Here is a 16881-nt window from a genome sequence, read left to right as displayed (position 1 = left end):
ATTCTATATATATATATATATATAAAATCTAAAGTGTGTATGTTTGAAGTTCAATGTTAAAGTTCTTTGAAGAATGCGCAATAAATTATTTGCATCGATTCCAATCTTTCTCACCACTTCCGGTCTCTCCGGTAATTATAACCACGGGATTTTCGTTTATTGTCTCGACTATAACTTGCTCCTCCGCAACAACGGGTAGTTTCAGTCTGGCTGCTTGTATCTCCGGTTTCCTATTGACAGACACAAAGACAGCAGGTGTGGAAACTTTAGGAACAGCAGTCCGATGTTGCACTTTTTCAACTGGTTTTTCCGACTTTTCAGGAACTTTGGCTTGAGTTAGTTTTTCTTCATCTCGCGGCAAACTCTCGTTTTCCTCGCAATTTACTGTATTTACTGAGTCAGAGGTGTGAACACATTTATCTGGAACCTCATCAGGTACTTCGTTCTCATCATCTTCGTTGTCATTTTCGCTGCCGCTATCACCGCCACTGTCACTAGACTAAATAAATATCGTTTTTTACTACAATTGCAATTTTTAAAGTGTACAAGTTTCGAATCAAACTTACTTCAAACCCAACGACATCTTGATCTGACGTATCTTCGTTCCGTCTTGCGTTGTTTACAATAGCTAATCTTCTCTTTTTGCTTCCCTTAATAGAATTAGCTACTGTTTCTATCGTATCGCCATCTTCTCTTTCGTCGATCTTATTTTTTACCGAAGCAAGTGCCTCTACTTCTCGAAAATAACGTTTCAAACCTTTATTCTGCACAGATCTCAAACTCACATATTGTTGCAATTCAGTTGGAGCGGCCTGCGCTTTTGCCAAGTTTTCTAATAACGTTGCTCTCTAGATTAAAAATTATAAAACAATATGTTACAACATATTTGTAACAACATATGCGCGTATTCAGGAAAAGAAACATGTAATACCTGCAACTTCTTTTTCTTTCGCTCCACTACTTTTTCCAGTTGTTTCCTGCGTTTCTTTGATAACAACGGAGTTTTCTTTACTAATTTCTCTTTCTGTTTCGTTGTCTTTTTCTTCTTCCCAGCGGGCAAGACAAACGCATTGCAACTGTCATACTTATCCGCTTGTTCGTCAAGATCTATTACGATCTGAAAAATAAAATATAGATGCGGATTATTCCGTTTCAATGCAAAAACACAAACACTCAAGTCACAGCAAGAGCTAAGCAAAATAATTACCCGGTAATTGTGCGTACATGCAATAAAAAAAATTTCCTGCATAAAAAGCAAACAAAATGATGTCTATTGGATTAACTCAAAGTTATATTTACCTTTGAACCAGGCTTATTATCTTCCATGTTTGTCACCGATGTTAATCTAAAAACACGTGTGTACAATAAAAATGATGCGTTTTTAATATTTCAACAAACAAAATATTGCAGAACTCAGTATTACGTTTGCGTTAGATCTCTTTACAGAGAGAGAGAGAGTTTGTTGCTAAAGTTAAATACACAAATCTCATTCTTACTTTTACAGTTTGATTCCAATTTCACTGAACAACAAACACACACCTCTCCACGTGTTTGTCCTCATATTTTTGTTGGACAGGTTAGATTCTTTTGTTTTCCAAGCTCAAAAGTTTTGAGCACAAACAAGACCACGCGCTGAACAAAACAGGAAGTAGATATATTTGCAGACATAATTTGTATTGTAGTATTATTGATAAAATAATAAAAGAATTTACCTAGAAATTTACTATCGCGCGAACAATTGCTCCAAATTCGAACCTTTTCAAAAAAACTCTCCTGCGGTAAGTTCCACCTGGAGCTCGCGACGTTCGCGACGTTCGCGACGCACAGGTCGCGTCCGCAATTGCGTCCAATCGCGTTGGTTTTATCCGGCAAATCGGACCAATGGAACTTGGTTGGTTTCCAAGTGGAACTTCAAGGTCGGTACATAAGTTCAATGATGTGAGATTCGTGTTCGGCGAGTTCTTCTCGCGGAACATTCGAATCTTACGTAATTACGGATTTAAGTAAGTATCGAATTTCTCACGGATAAATTCACCCGCTTCGCGCAATATACTCTCGATATCAACGCGTTCGTGTTCAAATTTCAGAAAATCTAACCGAACGCGAGAACCCGGATACATTCACGCGCGCGACCGAGATGAATGAAGTTTCGTCTCGGGCGCGTGGCCCGTTTGGTTCTACGTACGCGCCTGGGGAGTGCGCTACGCGATACATAGTTGGTGCCAGGAATTGCTTTCCCCGTGGGAGAGCGACGTAAATTTGTTACATATATTATTGTGTCCGATTATTCGTGAAGAATATATCTCGACGTGAGAATTTCCCGGGATGTCCGTGCCGGAAATCCCGTGGAACGAGCTGACGAGCCCGATGATATCGGAGCTGGCTGAGTGCTCGCGAATGAAAAACGAGGAAGGTATAGTTTCCTGTCTCGTGCGAATCAAACGAGATTCCAAACGTTGTCAGGAGTTCATCAAGCAGACCGACAATCTTCTCGTTCTTGTGCAGTTTCTGCAATCACGTAATCATGCTATACTTAACACGTGTCTCAGCATACTCGCGGACGCTTGCTTGCTCTCGGACGTCAGGGATAAGGTAATGTTATTATTTCTATTTTTGATTAATGCACATGTAACTTGTCATACACATCACTACATTTGCGAGCTGACTCGTCAGGAGCGTAGTTATGGATCTTGACTCTTGAGCGATTGAATAATTTTGATTAAATAAAACAATATCTTAAATACGGAATGTTATTTGCTAAACTTTATGATATATATGACTGTGTATTTATATTTTATTTATTTATATAAATTATATGTATTTCAGATAAAACACAGCAAGATAGGACACAATGTGACGGTCATAATAAAAAATCCAAAACTAAATTCGAAGATATACTGCCGGGCTTACAGGCTCATCGGTAACTTGTCCAAATGTAGTTGGCACGCCAAAGTTTTGTACACCGCTGGAGTGGTAAAAGCTCTTGAACAGTGTTTAGTTAAGAGCTCAAAGATCAATGTCGAGTGGTTTACTCATCTCATGGCTGTAAGAGCTGCAGGGTAACGCAATTGTCTTTAAATTATTGTTTACAACAGTTTCATGTTATTTTCTAACAAGTTTCATTTCTTATATTATTTTACTTCTTCAAGGTTGATTATTATTTCTTCAAGTAAATTTTTATTCTTGTAAATTGCATACATAATTTCAATCTTATCACACAAAGTTTTATAATTAGTTATTCTAATTGTAACTTATACAGAAATATTTGGAGCGTTTGCACAGACAGCAGAGAAGAAATAATAAAGAATGAGATTGTCAGACTTGTTGCGTCTATATTTATCTTAGCTGAAAAGGAGACCAACTACAAGCTCATGGACGAGTGTTTGAAGGCGTTGTGTAAATTTCTTGACACCTTCAACTATCAATGCGGCAATCAGATACAAGTGGATTCCAAAAATCAGGGCTACAAGAGTCTTATACATTATTGCAAAACTAGCAACAATATAATGGCCATAAAGTGCCTTTTTAGTCTCTGTCAGATAGACCAGTGCCGTTTGTACCTAGGCATTGCTGGTGCGATCGAACAGTTCATTGATATGATAAACTCCGAGCATATACACAAGGAGATACTCTATAGCTTGTGTTTGTTCTGTTTGGAATCGGTGAATCGAGACCGCATAAAGATCGGCGGTGGACTTCAAGCGATGTTGGCGGTGCTCGAGAAATCCAAATACGAACATTATCATCTTATATTGATGCAAGCGATCTTACAGTTCAAGTTTGATGAAGACGCGCTCAGAATTCTGACCAAAAATGGTATATTAAATATTTTGGCCGCGAAACTGACCGATATGGCTGCCATGGCCGCGGAAAAGACCAACAAAGTATCCAAGAAACGTTCCAACGATTGTTCGCTCGAGGATATGCGAACGTCCTTCAAATACTATCAGAATAAGATGGGAAGGTGAAAATCGAATAAATTTAATTTGTTGTTTTTGTTGTAAATAGTCAAACTGCGCGTCTAATATTAGATTTTTAACACTGGTTTTGTGAAATTAATGACACCGATCGATTTCTCTTTGTTTTTTTTTTTTCACTGAAAGAATTCCGTTAAAACTTTTTTCTGCAGATTCAGTATGGATTTTTTTGGACGAGATGATTGGAGCCCGAGAAGTGCCTCGTCTTCGTCACCACCTGGCACACCGTCCTCGTCGCTTTCTCCAGCTTCGTACATGGAAAATGATGACCTGGAAGATAACATTTATAGTCCGGTTTGTAGCGGAACTGAAAGTAACGATAGCGACGAAGGTGAATTATTTGTCTTCGGTTCTATCCGCATATAATTCTTCAAGTATCTAGTTGCTCGGTTACTCGATGCAATTAAGATTGAAAGCAGAATTTTTAATGTTTTTGTTTTTGTCTAACATTTTGTTTTCTTACCGATAGATGAGGAAGCCTCTTCCTTGGGAAGTTGCAAGTCGCTAACGATCAAAAGCTTATCGGATAAATGTGATTTCGATCTCGGAACGCCCTCAATGTCTTGCAAAGATTGTACGTTGTTGTTGCTGATCACATTGAGTCGATTTCGTAGCATCGACGGACTAGCCCATTCCGCCATCATTATGCCGCTGCTAAAGTTTATAAAATATACAATTGTGAACGACGCTCAAAGGAAAGCCGTTAGAATATTGAAAAATATCACGGAGTAAGATTTCCGAGATGTTTCATTACTTTTCTCTCTTTTGTTTTTTTCATCTTCTGTTTTCTCGTTTTAAATTTCAAACTCATGTTGGAAAAAAAACAAACAATTTATTCGCAGAATTCTGAAAAAAAAAACTTCTTAATGTTTTGTTTCATCTAGAAATCCGGAATATTTTGTCTCGTTGCTGAGGAATGGTTTGATTTTTGAGGTGCAAAATCTGCCAGATTCGGAAGAGTACACGGAGTTTATTCTGAGGACAATAACCGGTAGTGCCATTGGTCACTTGGGATTTTCGTTGCTGCGCGAACATGAAGATTACAAGCTGTTAACGGCGGTTTCGATACCGCTTCTGATCAAGGATTATCACAATCTCAATCTCTTGTTGGAAAAACACGGAGGATTAAAACTTATATTTCGTTTGCTAAGAGAATCGTTGCACAAGTTGCATGAGCGAGCGATCTGGTCGATTTGTCAGCTTGCAAAATCGCTCAAGATTCATCCAGTCGGTCAGTTAATCGTCGAAGAGTCGTACGATTACTCGATACCGCCCAGCAAAACAGATTACGCAAAGCCAACGGTGTCACCGACAGTTACGTTCGTGCTTGATGATGACTCGACCGTCGAGGCGTGCAGACAAACGCTGTGTCAACGCTCGGAGGTTTTCTCGGCCATGTTGAACGGTAATTTCAGCGAGTCGGGCAAGAGACGCGTGCAATTGAAAGACACTTCGCGCGACGGCCTAAACACGCTTATATTGGCGGCGAGCGGCGCAACATTCGAACAGGAGAGCATTGAGTCGCTACTGGACGCCGTTCTGCTGGCCGACAAGTTTCTCATGCTCGATTTGACGAAACCGTTAATCAAGAGCTGCATAGCCAAGCTTAACTACGAGAGTTTTTGTCAGGCTTGGAAGTGGGCCAGAAAAAATTCTTGCCACGAGTGGCGTTCTTATTGCGTAATGAGCTTTCTCACCGCGGAAATGTCGTGGAGTCAGACAATGCAAGCGTTTCGCGACTTTTACGCAACTGACGCTTTTGACGATTTCCTGCACGAAGTTAGGATGTTAATCGTAGAAAAATTAAAGATTTAATTACATACCGAGCAATTGTTGAAAACGCACGAAAACGTCCGCCGGACGACAATTACGAATGTATTTATATAATTCATAACGATCTTGCGCGTGTGTGTGAACGCGCAATTCACAATAATTTGTATATATGTATTCCAAAATGTGTAAATAACTCGGATGACGATACAGGCGTATCTGGGAAATCCCAATGGGAGCCAACCGCAGGGAGTTCGCGTGTACGATACGTGTAGATTTATTTAAAAGTGTGATCGCAAAAACTTTGTTTTTCTTTTGACTCCTAAAACAACTTGGTCTCTATCGAGTTTGAAAAACAACAAGCCATTTATGTATTTAGTATTTTTGAAAGAAAGTGACCGCCTAAGTTTGTATATAATGCATAATATAGATGTTATCTTATGAAGCTTACGAAGCTCTTATATTATTTTTTATCTTGTCGCCAAGTATTGTTTACAAAATTATACAAAAATATTGTTATATAATGTTTCGAACTTGAACAGTTTTTATGGTAATTTGTGTGTGTGTGTATATATATAATATATATATATATTTCATATTTATATATATTTGTTTTAACAACAAAACAAAGCAAATCGCATATTTTATTTGGTATGAAATATTGTTTATATTTAGAAAACTATACATTAATATTGTTATGTCCCGGACTTATATATTAATTTATATATCTATATGTGATATTCGTGTAATGTTTCCTGTACCGATAACTGAAAAAAGTGCGGAGACAAAGTTTTTTTTTTGTTATTGTTAGTGCATCCGGTGGTTCTACACACCTCATGTATTGTGCATTTAACAACAAAAATATACTGACAATGTTAAATTCTTTTGTATAGATCATAAGTTAGATAATATCCATCTTCTTTTTTCGTAATCACGAACATTCTTATACTTCTCTTTCCGTCAATTTCAATTCGATAGGTCGCGACGGCACGGAGATCAGATGTAGAATCATCTCGATGCTGTCTCGATTTTTGCACTCAATTTTGAAATTTTTAACAAGCTGTAAGATAACAAATTGAAATTTAGAATGCCGGGGACATTTTGTTTTTTTTTTTTTTAACACGTGTGTACACAAATTTCGACAGAGAGTGGCTCACCTGCGCCACTGCGAGGGACATCTGTGTCTCCGCGAGCTTGCGTCCGATGCAGCTCCTGACACCCATTGCGAACGGCAAACTGGCGTACGAGTTTTTCACACCCTGATAACCACCCTCCTTTGTTCTAATCCATCGTTCCGGTTTGAATTCGTTTGGTTGTGAAAAATCGTCCTCGTTGCGACCGCTCGAATAAATTGACATGAGAATCAAGTCCTAGACGAGAGGTATACAAGTTAGTTATCTTTTTTTGTACAACAAATTGTGTGAATTTTTGACTTCTAGAGTATGTACATGTCTTTTGTTATTTTTAATAAGATGCTAATGTGTTCATTTTTTTTTTTTTTATTAATTTTTTCTGCTAGATCTTTTACTGGAGGATGTTTGGGCAGTATTACCCCCTTCGAAACGGAATAGTCGCCGATCGTGGCGTCGGCCGGCAGATATCTCGTGAGAAATGGCGCAACAGGATGTAGTCGCAACGCTTCTCTCCACACACTTCTCACCAGATGCTCACGCAGAATCTCCTCCAGCGACAAGTGTTTGACTTTGTGAAACAGATGATCCTGGAACTCGGGACGACTGCTGAGTAATAACAACGTCCACTGCATCGTAATCGCTGTCTGATGATAAGGTAAGCTTTTAATGAAACAACGTCACAAAATTCTTAGGAAATTAAAAAAAGAAAATTATATAAAATATTTAATTAAATTGTGGAACGCGAATATCGGGCGAGTTAAAAAGCGCACCGTGTCGCCGGCGGCTATAATGAAATCGGCAACAATTCTGACGGCGTCGTCATCGCGAATCCCGTTGCTCATCATGGTCCGCAGGAGCCCGTCGCTGTCGAACTGGATCATTTTAGGTACTAGCTTGCACACTTTGTCCATAATCGTATCGGCGGCTCGGACAAACTTGGTCCAAGCTGGTAATCTGAGTGTCATCGCTAGCTTGGCCGGTACCATCGACAAGGTGGCGGAATGCTCGAAGATCTGGTGCAGCATCAGCGCTAAATTCTTCGCTTCAGAACGCAATTGCTTCTCGTGGTCCAACCATCGTGAACCTATGAGAGTCGCCAGCATCGCTGTAACTCAAACCTGTTGATCAGTATTGATCGTTTACGGCGAAACATCACGATTAATATATAAGATAACAACGCAAATAGTAATTAATGGAACTACTTTAAAAAAAAAAGTAAAGTAAATATCACATGTTATCAAAATGTATCAGTTGCGCGCGGCACAATTGTTCCGAGCTTACCTTCAATAGACCAGAGATACAGCTGATGCTCCAGGTCCGATATCGTGGAACCACTTTGACTTTGCGCTTTCCACTTTTTTGCCAGATTTTCGGCGGCTTCTTGGCAAGGCGTGCTCATCAGTTTCGTTGAATCGGGCAGCAGCATCGTCTTGTTAAGGATCTTGCGAAAGTAATACCATTCATACCCGTCCCTATTTTAAAGGTACACATAGTTGCTTCAAAATAATTTGTATTTGAAAAATATATCTGTATGTTATATAAAAAGTAAAATAAAATAATCGACTTTTTGAAAATAAAGATTGTAAACGGAACATACATGAAGAGCAGCCCTCGGCGCTGCGCTCGGATCTCGTTGTACAACTTCCAGGATTCCGGCAAGAAGTGTTGCGGCATAGCACCTTCCAATCCAAGAAAGATTCGGCGGAATTCGTCGGGCGAATTGACGAAAACGGCGCGAACCGGTCCGATTTGTTCTCTGAAAACTGGACCCAGTTCCTTGTGTCGTTTGTCCACGTATTCGTGCAACTTCTGCGCGCCTCCGGCCATCGCCAGAGACAGCATCGTCCCGAAGAAGGGAATTCCTGGCGATTCGGGCGGTTCTTTTCTAGACAGAGTGCCGAGATCTCGCGCGAAGAGTTGCGATAACGTGATGTATCTTGTCGCAACGTGGTCGACGACGGTGTTTCTCGAAAGACCAACAGGAAGAACATTCCCGTCCAAGACGAAGAAACGCGTGTGATATCCCATCGCTTTGAGTTTGGAAAACGTAACGTTTAGGTTGCCGCAACGTTTATTTGTCGATATTGAGATTCTCTGCGATATTCCTCGCATCATGTGCATCTCTTCGACGACACTGATACGCCGAGCGAGAGGAAGAGTCGACTGCGACTTGCTCTTGCTCTGTCGACAAGAAATTGGATAGTGTTTCAAGACTCTCGAAAATTGATTCAGCATTATTTTCCGAAACGTTACGGAACGAAGAGGTAACGCATGAACTAAATAAAATTTATATGCGCGCGCGAACTTTATTATGCCGAGAAGAAGAAAATAATTTAGTGTCCGGTTAAAATGTGCAAAGAATTATATATAAAATACAAATACAAATATACGTAGCATGTAGAGTTCTGTACTTTTCTTGCAGTTTTTTTCACGTAAAAATATAACGACTTCACTTTTCTTAATTGCTTTTAAAATTTCAGACTTTGTATATTTGTTTTTTGTTTTTTTTCTCAAATATCGCTCCAATATTTTTCTTCTTCTTTTGGGCTGCGCTAACGCGAGGCGTGTGCGTTCCTCGACGGGCCAAAAAGCGCGGTATCATCAGGAGATAAAAGGCGCAATTAAAAAACACAGGACAGTAGCAAAGTGGTATTACGCGCGCGCACAAGATCAATGCAAGAAGAAAACACACAAGGAGCTTTATCTCTCGGTCTCGTGATGAGACGAGCAATTTTCATTCAACGACAAATTTAATTCGAAATTTTTATTTTATTCGATTTTAGTTTATATTGAGTGAGGATTTAAAAATGAATTAGATATACGTGACACGCAATCTGTTTTGAATGATCATTCGCACGCTTAGATAATCGTGATATCTTAACATTTTTAAACACATACCAATATCTGGTTCTTCAATCGGTTCTGTTTTCCATATCGCAACGCACTCTCTAGTTATCAAATTGTAACAACAATTTTTTCTTTTTATTGCAGATCAACCCGTGTGTATGTAGATTGTGTGGGAACACGGTTCGGATCCGGTTTTATTAAGCACTTCGAGTTTATTCTCCGGAATGATCTGGAAAAACCCGAAAAACCTCTGTCTGTGAAATCCGTGCGCGCGCGTCTCACGTCTCAAAAATATCTAACATCTAACGGTACCCGGAGTATACTGTCGAACTTGCCTGGCGAGCATCTCGTTTCTCACTGTCACTGCGCGTGTTCGGCTTCCTGGTGATGCCGGAGCCTTTTCCGCGGCGAACCGGAAACCGGAACCGACCGGAAGCGGAGAGCAGAGCGTGAGGAGCAGGCTTGCGATTGCGACGAGACGTTTCCCGTCCGCTCTTTTCGTGCGAGCGAAACTTTTCTCGCACGAGGCTTTGCAACAAAAAGAGATCCGGGGATATCGCTCGCGCTGCATTGCCCGTTATCTGTGCACCGTGCGCATCAGCCGTCGAGGATTTCTACACAGGTTATCGTTAATATTACTCAAAGTTCTCTCCCGCAGATTGTGTGTCTGTTTTTTTTTTTTTTTTAATTTTTATCTTTTGTTTCAAACTAATCTTTCTCTAAAAAGAAAAGAAATTGTTGTCGCGCCAAGTCAATCCTTGATTGATTAGAAACTGAGAGAAAAAAAAACAAAAATTTAACTTCTGAAACAAAGACAAGGAGATGTGCAAAAGATAAAGAGAGTCAATTAGTTAAAAAAAAAATAAATAAATAAACAGGGGTCTGTGTCACACAGACGTGTGTCTGCAGAATTCATTTTTATAGCCAAAAAGATGGCTTCCTTTCTTCGAAAGCTTTTAAATCGCAATTCAATGGACATAAATAATGCAGAAGAATATTTGAATGTCAAAAATATTTTAAGCAAAACCGATCCTTCGAGAACAGAAAGACGAAAAAAAAAAAACAAGAATCACGACGATCATACTCCGAGATATGCTAAGTTCGTTCCAAATAAGTCCGACTGAATAAAATCTCCTTCTCTTCTTACGCTTTGTACTTCTGCAAAAGAAAGGAGAAAATAAGCAAGTCTAATATGCAGTTTTGTGTTTTAAATTACAATAAATTTTGCATACATTTTCGAACTGTTGCACTTGTCATCGATAAAAAAAAAAGAAAAAATCAGGATCTTTCAATATGCTCCTCGATTGAACTCCGACTGTTTTTCCTAACGCATTGAAAAGTTTTGAACATCGTTTAGATATGGTTTCTGATAGAAACGTTTGAAAGAAAAGAGAACGTAAGAAAGAAAAGAGAATTAAATTTAAAAAAATGTAAATAAATCCGTTTCGAAATATACAAATTTTTGTTTAATTGTTCTATTTTTTTTCTAGATTTGTGCTTCTCTCGGCGACCGTGTTTTCCATAACAGAAGAAATCTCCTTCGTCCTTGATTCACGATGAAAGCGCGTGTGCGAATACGCAAAGTTCAAAGTATCATCAACATCTCTTTTCTCTTTCATCTTGCGCGCAATCTAGATTAGATTCTACCGTATCTAAATATCAAATTGTGCGCCAATTCGGTTGATTAAAATTCTTTTTGCGGCCAACAATTGTGTCGCGATGGTGACCGCTTTGTTTTATTAACGTTGTGAAAAAAAACTCAAATGTGCAATCGCAAAAAGCGAATCGTCAACGCCGATCCGCAGGTCGGCGTTGAATCTTTGAGCGGATGAGACTGTCGGCCTGATCTTATCGATTTGCTTTCAGATCTTATCGGCGCGACCACATTTGTATTTTTGATACGTGGAAAGCGTTTATAAGCTAAGAACGATTACAAATGTTGGAATCATATCGCGATCGGAGCAACGGAGATTGCTCTTTGCCCTCTCCTTCCCTCGGCCAAGCTGTCGATCATATTTTGTCGATGAGCGAACCGAAGATGGCCGACGGGCTTTTGAAATTGAGGCACCCGTGCCCACATCTCAATGACCGCTCAGTGACGTTCTGCTCCTACCGCATATAAAGATTTCCTCCTTTCCTTCCGAGGGATTCTCTATTCGTTCCCTATTCATCCGACGGACGTTCGCCGCGTGTTTCAAGCGCAAACAGTGACGAGAAAAGAAATTTTGCTTCTGATCAAAAGTTGTGCGGGTTGGTCTCTCGTTGGCGCTTGACGACGAACCTCGTAACCGTGGCTGAATTCTCTCGCACGCGATGGACATCGACGCCGATTCCTGTCTCAAAGACTGGAACGACCTGGCAAAGGAGTACAAGGAGCTCGAGGTGAGATTCGTTGTGTTCTTCCTTCGGGACGACGACCGCCGAGCCGGGTTTCCGCGTAACGCGCTAGGGTTAGGTCACGTCACATCCTCGCAACATCCTTTCATTCAAGTCGCAGATGCTGGCCCGAAACAAACATAAGAAATTACATTTGTTTCAGCAATTTTGCAACAACACGTCACGCGATTTGCGCGATCTTCGTGGATCGATGAAATGTCGATCGTGTCCAATTTGGCTCGCACTTGCTTCGCATTTGTCTCGCTGAGTAATTTTTATTAATGAATGCAATAATGATATCGCAGAATTTCAGCATTTGATTATTTTTCGATCGACGTTCGCGCGCGCGTCAAAGTCACAAATTCAGTTGACATTTGACAATTTTATTATTTTTACAAGACAATTAATTGCACTTTTACATTTTTGTGTTTGCAGATATTAAACAGAGAGTATCTTGCAAAATTAGAACAAGTTGGTGAGCTGCAGGCAAAATGTGTCAAAGCTATCTCTCACCAAAGGTACAGAATGGGTGTAATATCCAAATCCATAAAACAGTAAGTTCTTTTTAATGTGGTTTTATGTTATCTTTTATTCTTTATGAACTGTAAAATTCTTTCAAAAATAAGATCAAAAGTGTGTTATATTATTTCATATTGTATTTTATTTTTTAGTTTAAACAAAGAAACACAAGAAGATTTACGAAAATCTATGGCCAGGAGAGAGCAACAACTTTGCGAAATAGGACAAACACTACCAAAGCCAAATGGCACATATCTTAAAATTATCTTGGGAAATGTTAATGTCTCCATATTAAACAAAAACGACAAGTATGTGTTATTAAATGTCATAACGAACTTGGATTGTGTGCGTCATGTTGAATGATCTTAAAGTGATCAATGCTTTCAGATTCAAATACAAGGATGAATATGAGAAATTTAAATTAGTTCTTTCAGTAATTGGCTTTGTGCTGTCTGTACTAAACTTGTTTACCAATGTAAGGTAAGGAAATGTATCTCATATCAAATTTTTGTTGCTCTGAATGAATATAAATTATTGTGTGATTTCTCGTGTAGAAAAATAAAATTTGTATAATTTAAGTTTATTTGTAATTTAACATACAAATATATTCCTGTTGTCTTGTGTGTTTCAGAACTCTAGAATTAAGTTTCATGTTTCTTCTTGTCTGGTATTATTGTACGTTAACGATAAGAGAAAGTATACTTAAGGTGAATGGATCTAGGATCAAAGGATGGTGGAGATTTCATCATTTTCTCTCAACTGTGATATCTGGTGTTCTACTGGTATGGCCAAATACTGGACCGTGGTATGAATTTCGTAGTCAGTTCATGTGGTTCAACGTTTACATCAGTAAGTTATTCTCGACTTTTTTCTTAGTATACAAACGTATGTATGTCATTCCCATGCTAACGACGCGTGTTAATTTTCAGGTGTAGTTCAATACTTGCAATTTCGATATCAGCGTGGCGTTTTGTATCGGTTAAAAGCGCTTGGGGAAAGGGATAACATGGACATCACTATCGAAGGATTTCACTCGTGGATGTGGCGCGGCCTCTCATTTTTGTTGCCGTTTCTTTTTATCGGTTACTTTTTTCAATTGTACAATGCGTACACATTGTACAATCTGATGTATCATCCAGAAGCTACGTGGCACGTGCCGGTGCTTAGTGCCATGTTTCTCGTACTATTCTTGGGTAATAGTACCACCACCATTATGGTGATTCCGCAGAAGCTTGTGAAGGAAAGAATTAAAGATCACTTGTTCGCGTCCAAGCTCGATCGTAAGAAAGAAGGAAACACGCACGACAAAGATAACAAATTTGCGAAGGATGAGTAAAGGAAGAACAGACACTTTGCGATATAAAAAAGTGTTGTGCTCTTGAGCGTCGAGCGAGAACAATTACGAGTGCATGTTACACAGTTAAAAATGTCAATAATATATATACGAACACATACGACGCGAATAAGAAAAGAACTTCGACTGGAAACAATAAGTATTGTTTTTACACATTTTTGTTGACCGATTTGCGTTAAGTATTCGATATTCCTCGAATGTCCTCAAGAACAATTCTGGATTCTTCAACTGTTCCGGAGTTAAAATACAATTTTTTTCTTTTTCTTAATTGATCTACATAAGAGAGAAATCCCGTACGCAAGATCGTGTTTTTCTTCGTTTTGAAATTTGATCTGTGTACAGTTCAAATCATATGATTGATTGATCTTTATTTAGCTTTCTCAGCTATTTCAAATACAGTTTTAACAAACATTTATGTCGCGTACTATAGACTGGGATTGAGACTGTGTTCAAAACTAACGATCGTATCGAACCACTTACATTAAAGCGAGCTCATTCTTAGCGGAGGACTTTGTCCTCACGAACCGATAAATTCCAGTACAATGTATGTCAATCCTAATCTGTAGCGCTATTAAGTTCCGAATGAAAAAATTGTTAATAGTTATTTCGAACTAGCCTCTGAGATAATTAAGAATTCAGACTATCGCATACACATGGGGGAACATTTTTTTAGTCAAAAATTATCAATGTGCAAAGAATATTTGTAGTTTTTAAATGTTTTTCATATCTCTTTTTTATACGCGTCATGTAAAACGATTTCTCTATGTCTCTGAAAAATTTTGATTACGTCAAAATAAATCGATTAATCTCGCGCGATCTGTTCCATCGAAAACAACAACAACAACAACAAAAAAACGAATTCTGCACCGATCAAACAGACTACACATTCGCGAATTCAATCCGTTCATTCTGGGGAATATTTATATATAAAATATGCCATGTTTTTGTAATTGATTTGTTGTCGGGAATAATTTATTTTTAACCAGATTATATTATTTGTGTCCTCAGTATATTCGGTATACTCGTATCAAGTTGTGCACTCATTTGCAAATATCGACGCGAGGTTCGCACGCGATGAGAAGCCTCGGCCGTGTTAATTTACAAAGAACTTTATGTGTGTACGTAGACAAGCACATTTCGATTGCATACCGATTTTTTTTTTTTTGTTTTCCCGAATGTTTTACGGAAGAGTCTCTACATATACACACGCACACGCACACGTTTGTAAATTATTATCTATATGTCTATACACACTTACGTATATATATATACATGAAAAATGGTGTTATAAGTTTAAATTGCACGAAGTAATTTGTGCTGAACGCGTTTCGATGATACTTGTTATACTTAACTTTTTCAATGTATCAAAACACATAAATAAAAGCGTAACCGAGCAGCCTAAATTTTTACAACGAAACAGACAAAATTCACTTCACGCGTCGAGTCGCAATTAATTCTTGTTTAATGCAGTTCTCATTGTTTTTACACACATCTATTTTGTTCACATCGTACGCGAACGTAAAAATTTGTATATACATATACCTTTATTGCGAATGTATGTTTTTTTATCTTAAGCGCAAAATTTATAATATATGTATATATATTACTGGAAAATATTTTTGAGCTTTCTTTTCGCAAAATTCAACCTTTATTTAAAAACAAACAAAAAGAGCTTCACAGGATGAACCATCAATGATCTTCCGGATGACTTCTTCTGTTCCGGATCGTCTGCCGTGACCGTTTCACCGGCGCACTTTGTTCTCTCCGGTCAGAATTACTCAGATTTTTGCTGATACGTGTCAGTGCTGTACACATTTTTGAACAATTTAAGAACCAACTAACTTGTCGGTCTAGTTATCAAGCAAAAAATATGCTTCGTCTCTTTCTCTGTTCTTTTTTTTTTTTAAATAGTGCAACTTTGTCTTAAGAGATAAATATTCTGTAAGTATTATTTCTCGCACTTTATCATATATTAAAAAAAATTGTTTATTGATTGACACGTCAACTTGTAGATGGAAGATAAGAACAAGCATTTGATGGGATGACGAAGCATTTTGAGAATATTAGTATGTGCATGAAAGGGTACAGAATGTACTCAGAATAATAGATGACCAGAGCACTGTGTTCCTGGCTGTACAGCCGCTAGCATATCTATATAGCTAAGCGATAGCTACGTCATTGCTGGAAAAGCATAAGCCTACTCGTTGCGAACACAGTCAGTCTATCCACGGTCTCTTCACGTGCATGCATGGCAAATATAATTCGCACGCATTTCATTACGTTTCAGTAGCAAAGTGCGCAATTAAGAATCAGGATGCCAGTGAGAATCGACTGGCCTTTGCTGGGAGCGACGGTTCTCCCGAACGTCGGCGGTTGGGCTGGGGCTTATTACACGAAAAAGAACATGCCTTGGTACGAGGTGAGGATAAGAAACATGTTGCTCTCTTCGCGCGACGTCAAAAATCGCCGAGAACCTCTTCCTATCGCAATATGTCGCAACACATTACGTCATCGTCACTATAAATACAGTGACACACGGTAAAAATAGAAAGAGCTTTTTTCGGTATAATAAACTCACAGATATGTGTGTTTCTAGGCAAGGTTCTTAAGACTTAGCAAGCACAAATCGATGCGCGTAGCATGATACAGTGCTATTTGAATCAAATCGATCCATCCCGTCTTGGTTTTATGATAACAATGTCGGATTTGTCTGTAAAAAAAAATTTATATAGTTAAGTAATATACATATATTAAGCGTATATTTTTTAAATTAATATCGTTGTTTATAAATGACATATATAACATGATACTTGCTTACGTAATCCATATTTGCTTATTAATTTCAATTCTGCATAAATGTATATAATATTCTATATATTTGTATAATTACAAAGTTATAATTATA

General features: G+C 38.5%; 5 protein-coding genes across 6 annotated transcripts in view; 3 read left to right on the top strand and 2 right to left on the bottom strand.

The window, feature by feature from the left end:
• LOC109858423 (probable ATP-dependent RNA helicase kurz) overlaps nucleotides 1–1784 on the bottom strand; it is a 5851-nt gene extending 4067 nt beyond the window's left edge. The window contains exons 1-6 of the mRNA XM_020435661.1: nucleotides 1713–1784; nucleotides 1497–1632; nucleotides 1300–1345; nucleotides 932–1117; nucleotides 567–848; nucleotides 115–499 (exon numbers count right to left, since the gene is read on the bottom strand). Coding sequence (XP_020291250.1) covers nucleotides 115–499; nucleotides 567–848; nucleotides 932–1117; nucleotides 1300–1326 — 880 coding nt within the window. The 5' untranslated portion in view covers nucleotides 1327–1345; nucleotides 1497–1632; nucleotides 1713–1784. The remainder of the gene's footprint in view (nucleotides 1–114; nucleotides 500–566; nucleotides 849–931; nucleotides 1118–1299; nucleotides 1346–1496; nucleotides 1633–1712) is intronic.
• A 393-nt stretch (nucleotides 1785–2177) lies between these two features.
• LOC109858402 (armadillo repeat-containing protein 5-like) lies at nucleotides 2178–5817 on the top strand. The gene is made up of 6 exons (XM_020435601.1): nucleotides 2178–2592; nucleotides 2827–3059; nucleotides 3260–3964; nucleotides 4130–4308; nucleotides 4447–4705; nucleotides 4862–5817. Exons 1-6 carry the CDS (start codon nucleotides 2326–2328, stop codon nucleotides 5790–5792), a joined length of 2574 nt encoding a protein of 857 aa, XP_020291190.1. The 5' UTR covers nucleotides 2178–2325; the 3' UTR covers nucleotides 5793–5817.
• Nucleotides 5818–6676: 859 nt separating this feature from the next.
• On the bottom strand, nucleotides 6677–9866 carry LOC109858403 (cytochrome P450 315a1, mitochondrial). Of its 2 annotated transcripts, XM_020435603.1 has the most exons (7): nucleotides 9779–9866; nucleotides 8478–9061; nucleotides 8162–8352; nucleotides 7651–7985; nucleotides 7300–7524; nucleotides 6905–7117; nucleotides 6677–6807 (listed from the first exon to the last, which is right to left on the bottom strand). In XM_020435603.1, exons 2-7 carry the CDS (start codon nucleotides 8999–9001, stop codon nucleotides 6691–6693), a joined length of 1605 nt encoding a protein of 534 aa, XP_020291192.1. In that variant the 5' UTR covers nucleotides 9002–9061; nucleotides 9779–9866; the 3' UTR covers nucleotides 6677–6690. The 2 variants fall into 2 exon arrangements, with proteins under 2 accessions (XP_020291192.1, XP_020291191.1); XM_020435602.1 differs by lacking the exon at nucleotides 9779–9866 and having other exon boundaries at nucleotides 8478–9138.
• A 408-nt stretch (nucleotides 9867–10274) lies between these two features.
• Nucleotides 10275–15566, top strand: LOC109858404 (transmembrane protein 120 homolog). Its single transcript, XM_020435604.1, has 7 exons — nucleotides 10275–10349; nucleotides 11218–12109; nucleotides 12539–12657; nucleotides 12775–12930; nucleotides 13010–13102; nucleotides 13254–13471; nucleotides 13552–15566. The coding sequence occupies exons 2-7, from the start codon at nucleotides 12041–12043 to the stop codon at nucleotides 13956–13958; spliced, it is 1062 nt and encodes a 353-aa protein (XP_020291193.1). The 5' UTR covers nucleotides 10275–10349; nucleotides 11218–12040; the 3' UTR covers nucleotides 13959–15566.
• A 530-nt stretch (nucleotides 15567–16096) lies between these two features.
• The window catches only part of LOC109858414 (translocator protein), a 3716-nt gene continuing 2931 nt past the window's right edge, over nucleotides 16097–16881 (top strand). Inside the window, exon 1 of the mRNA XM_020435626.1 lies at nucleotides 16097–16395. Within this exon, the coding sequence (XP_020291215.1) occupies nucleotides 16291–16395 (105 nt within the window). The 5' untranslated portion in view covers nucleotides 16097–16290. The remainder of the gene's footprint in view (nucleotides 16396–16881) is intronic.

This window comes from Pseudomyrmex gracilis, unplaced genomic scaffold, assembly GCF_002006095.1.
Source record: "Pseudomyrmex gracilis isolate BER0280 unplaced genomic scaffold, ASM200609v1 scaffold_203, whole genome shotgun sequence".
NCBI lineage: Eukaryota > Metazoa > Arthropoda > Insecta > Hymenoptera > Formicidae > Pseudomyrmex > Pseudomyrmex gracilis.
This window is presented reverse-complemented; position numbering and strand designations above follow the sequence as displayed.

Bases quoted from the DNA above. Each gene is read 5' to 3' on its own strand.
- LOC109858402 (XM_020435601.1), top strand. From the start codon at position 2,326: ATGTCCGTGCCGGAAATCCCGTGGAACGAGCTGACGAGCCCGATGATA. The intron at 4,309-4,446 runs GTGAATTATTTG...TCTTACCGATAG, and splicing joins AAGTAACGATAGCGACGAAG to ATGAGGAAGCCTCTTCCTTG. The intron at 4,706-4,861 runs GTAAGATTTCCG...TGTTTCATCTAG, and splicing joins ATATTGAAAAATATCACGGA to AAATCCGGAATATTTTGTCT.
- LOC109858403 (XM_020435602.1), bottom strand. From the start codon at position 9,115: ATGCTGAATCAATTTTCGAGAGTCTTGAAACACTATCCAATTTCTTGT. The intron at 8,353-8,477 runs GTATGTTCCGTT...CCTTTAAAATAG, and splicing joins CGCCGAGGGCTGCTCTTCAT to GGACGGGTATGAATGGTATT. The intron at 6,808-6,904 runs GTGAGCCACTCT...GTTATCTTACAG, and splicing joins TGTCCCTCGCAGTGGCGCAG to CTTGTTAAAAATTTCAAAAT.
- LOC109858404 (XM_020435604.1), top strand. From the start codon at position 12,041: ATGGACATCGACGCCGATTCCTGTCTCAAAGACTGGAACGACCTGGCA. The intron at 12,931-13,009 runs GTATGTGTTATT...CAATGCTTTCAG, and splicing joins ATATTAAACAAAAACGACAA to ATTCAAATACAAGGATGAAT. The intron at 13,472-13,551 runs GTAAGTTATTCT...GTTAATTTTCAG, and splicing joins GTGGTTCAACGTTTACATCA to GTGTAGTTCAATACTTGCAA.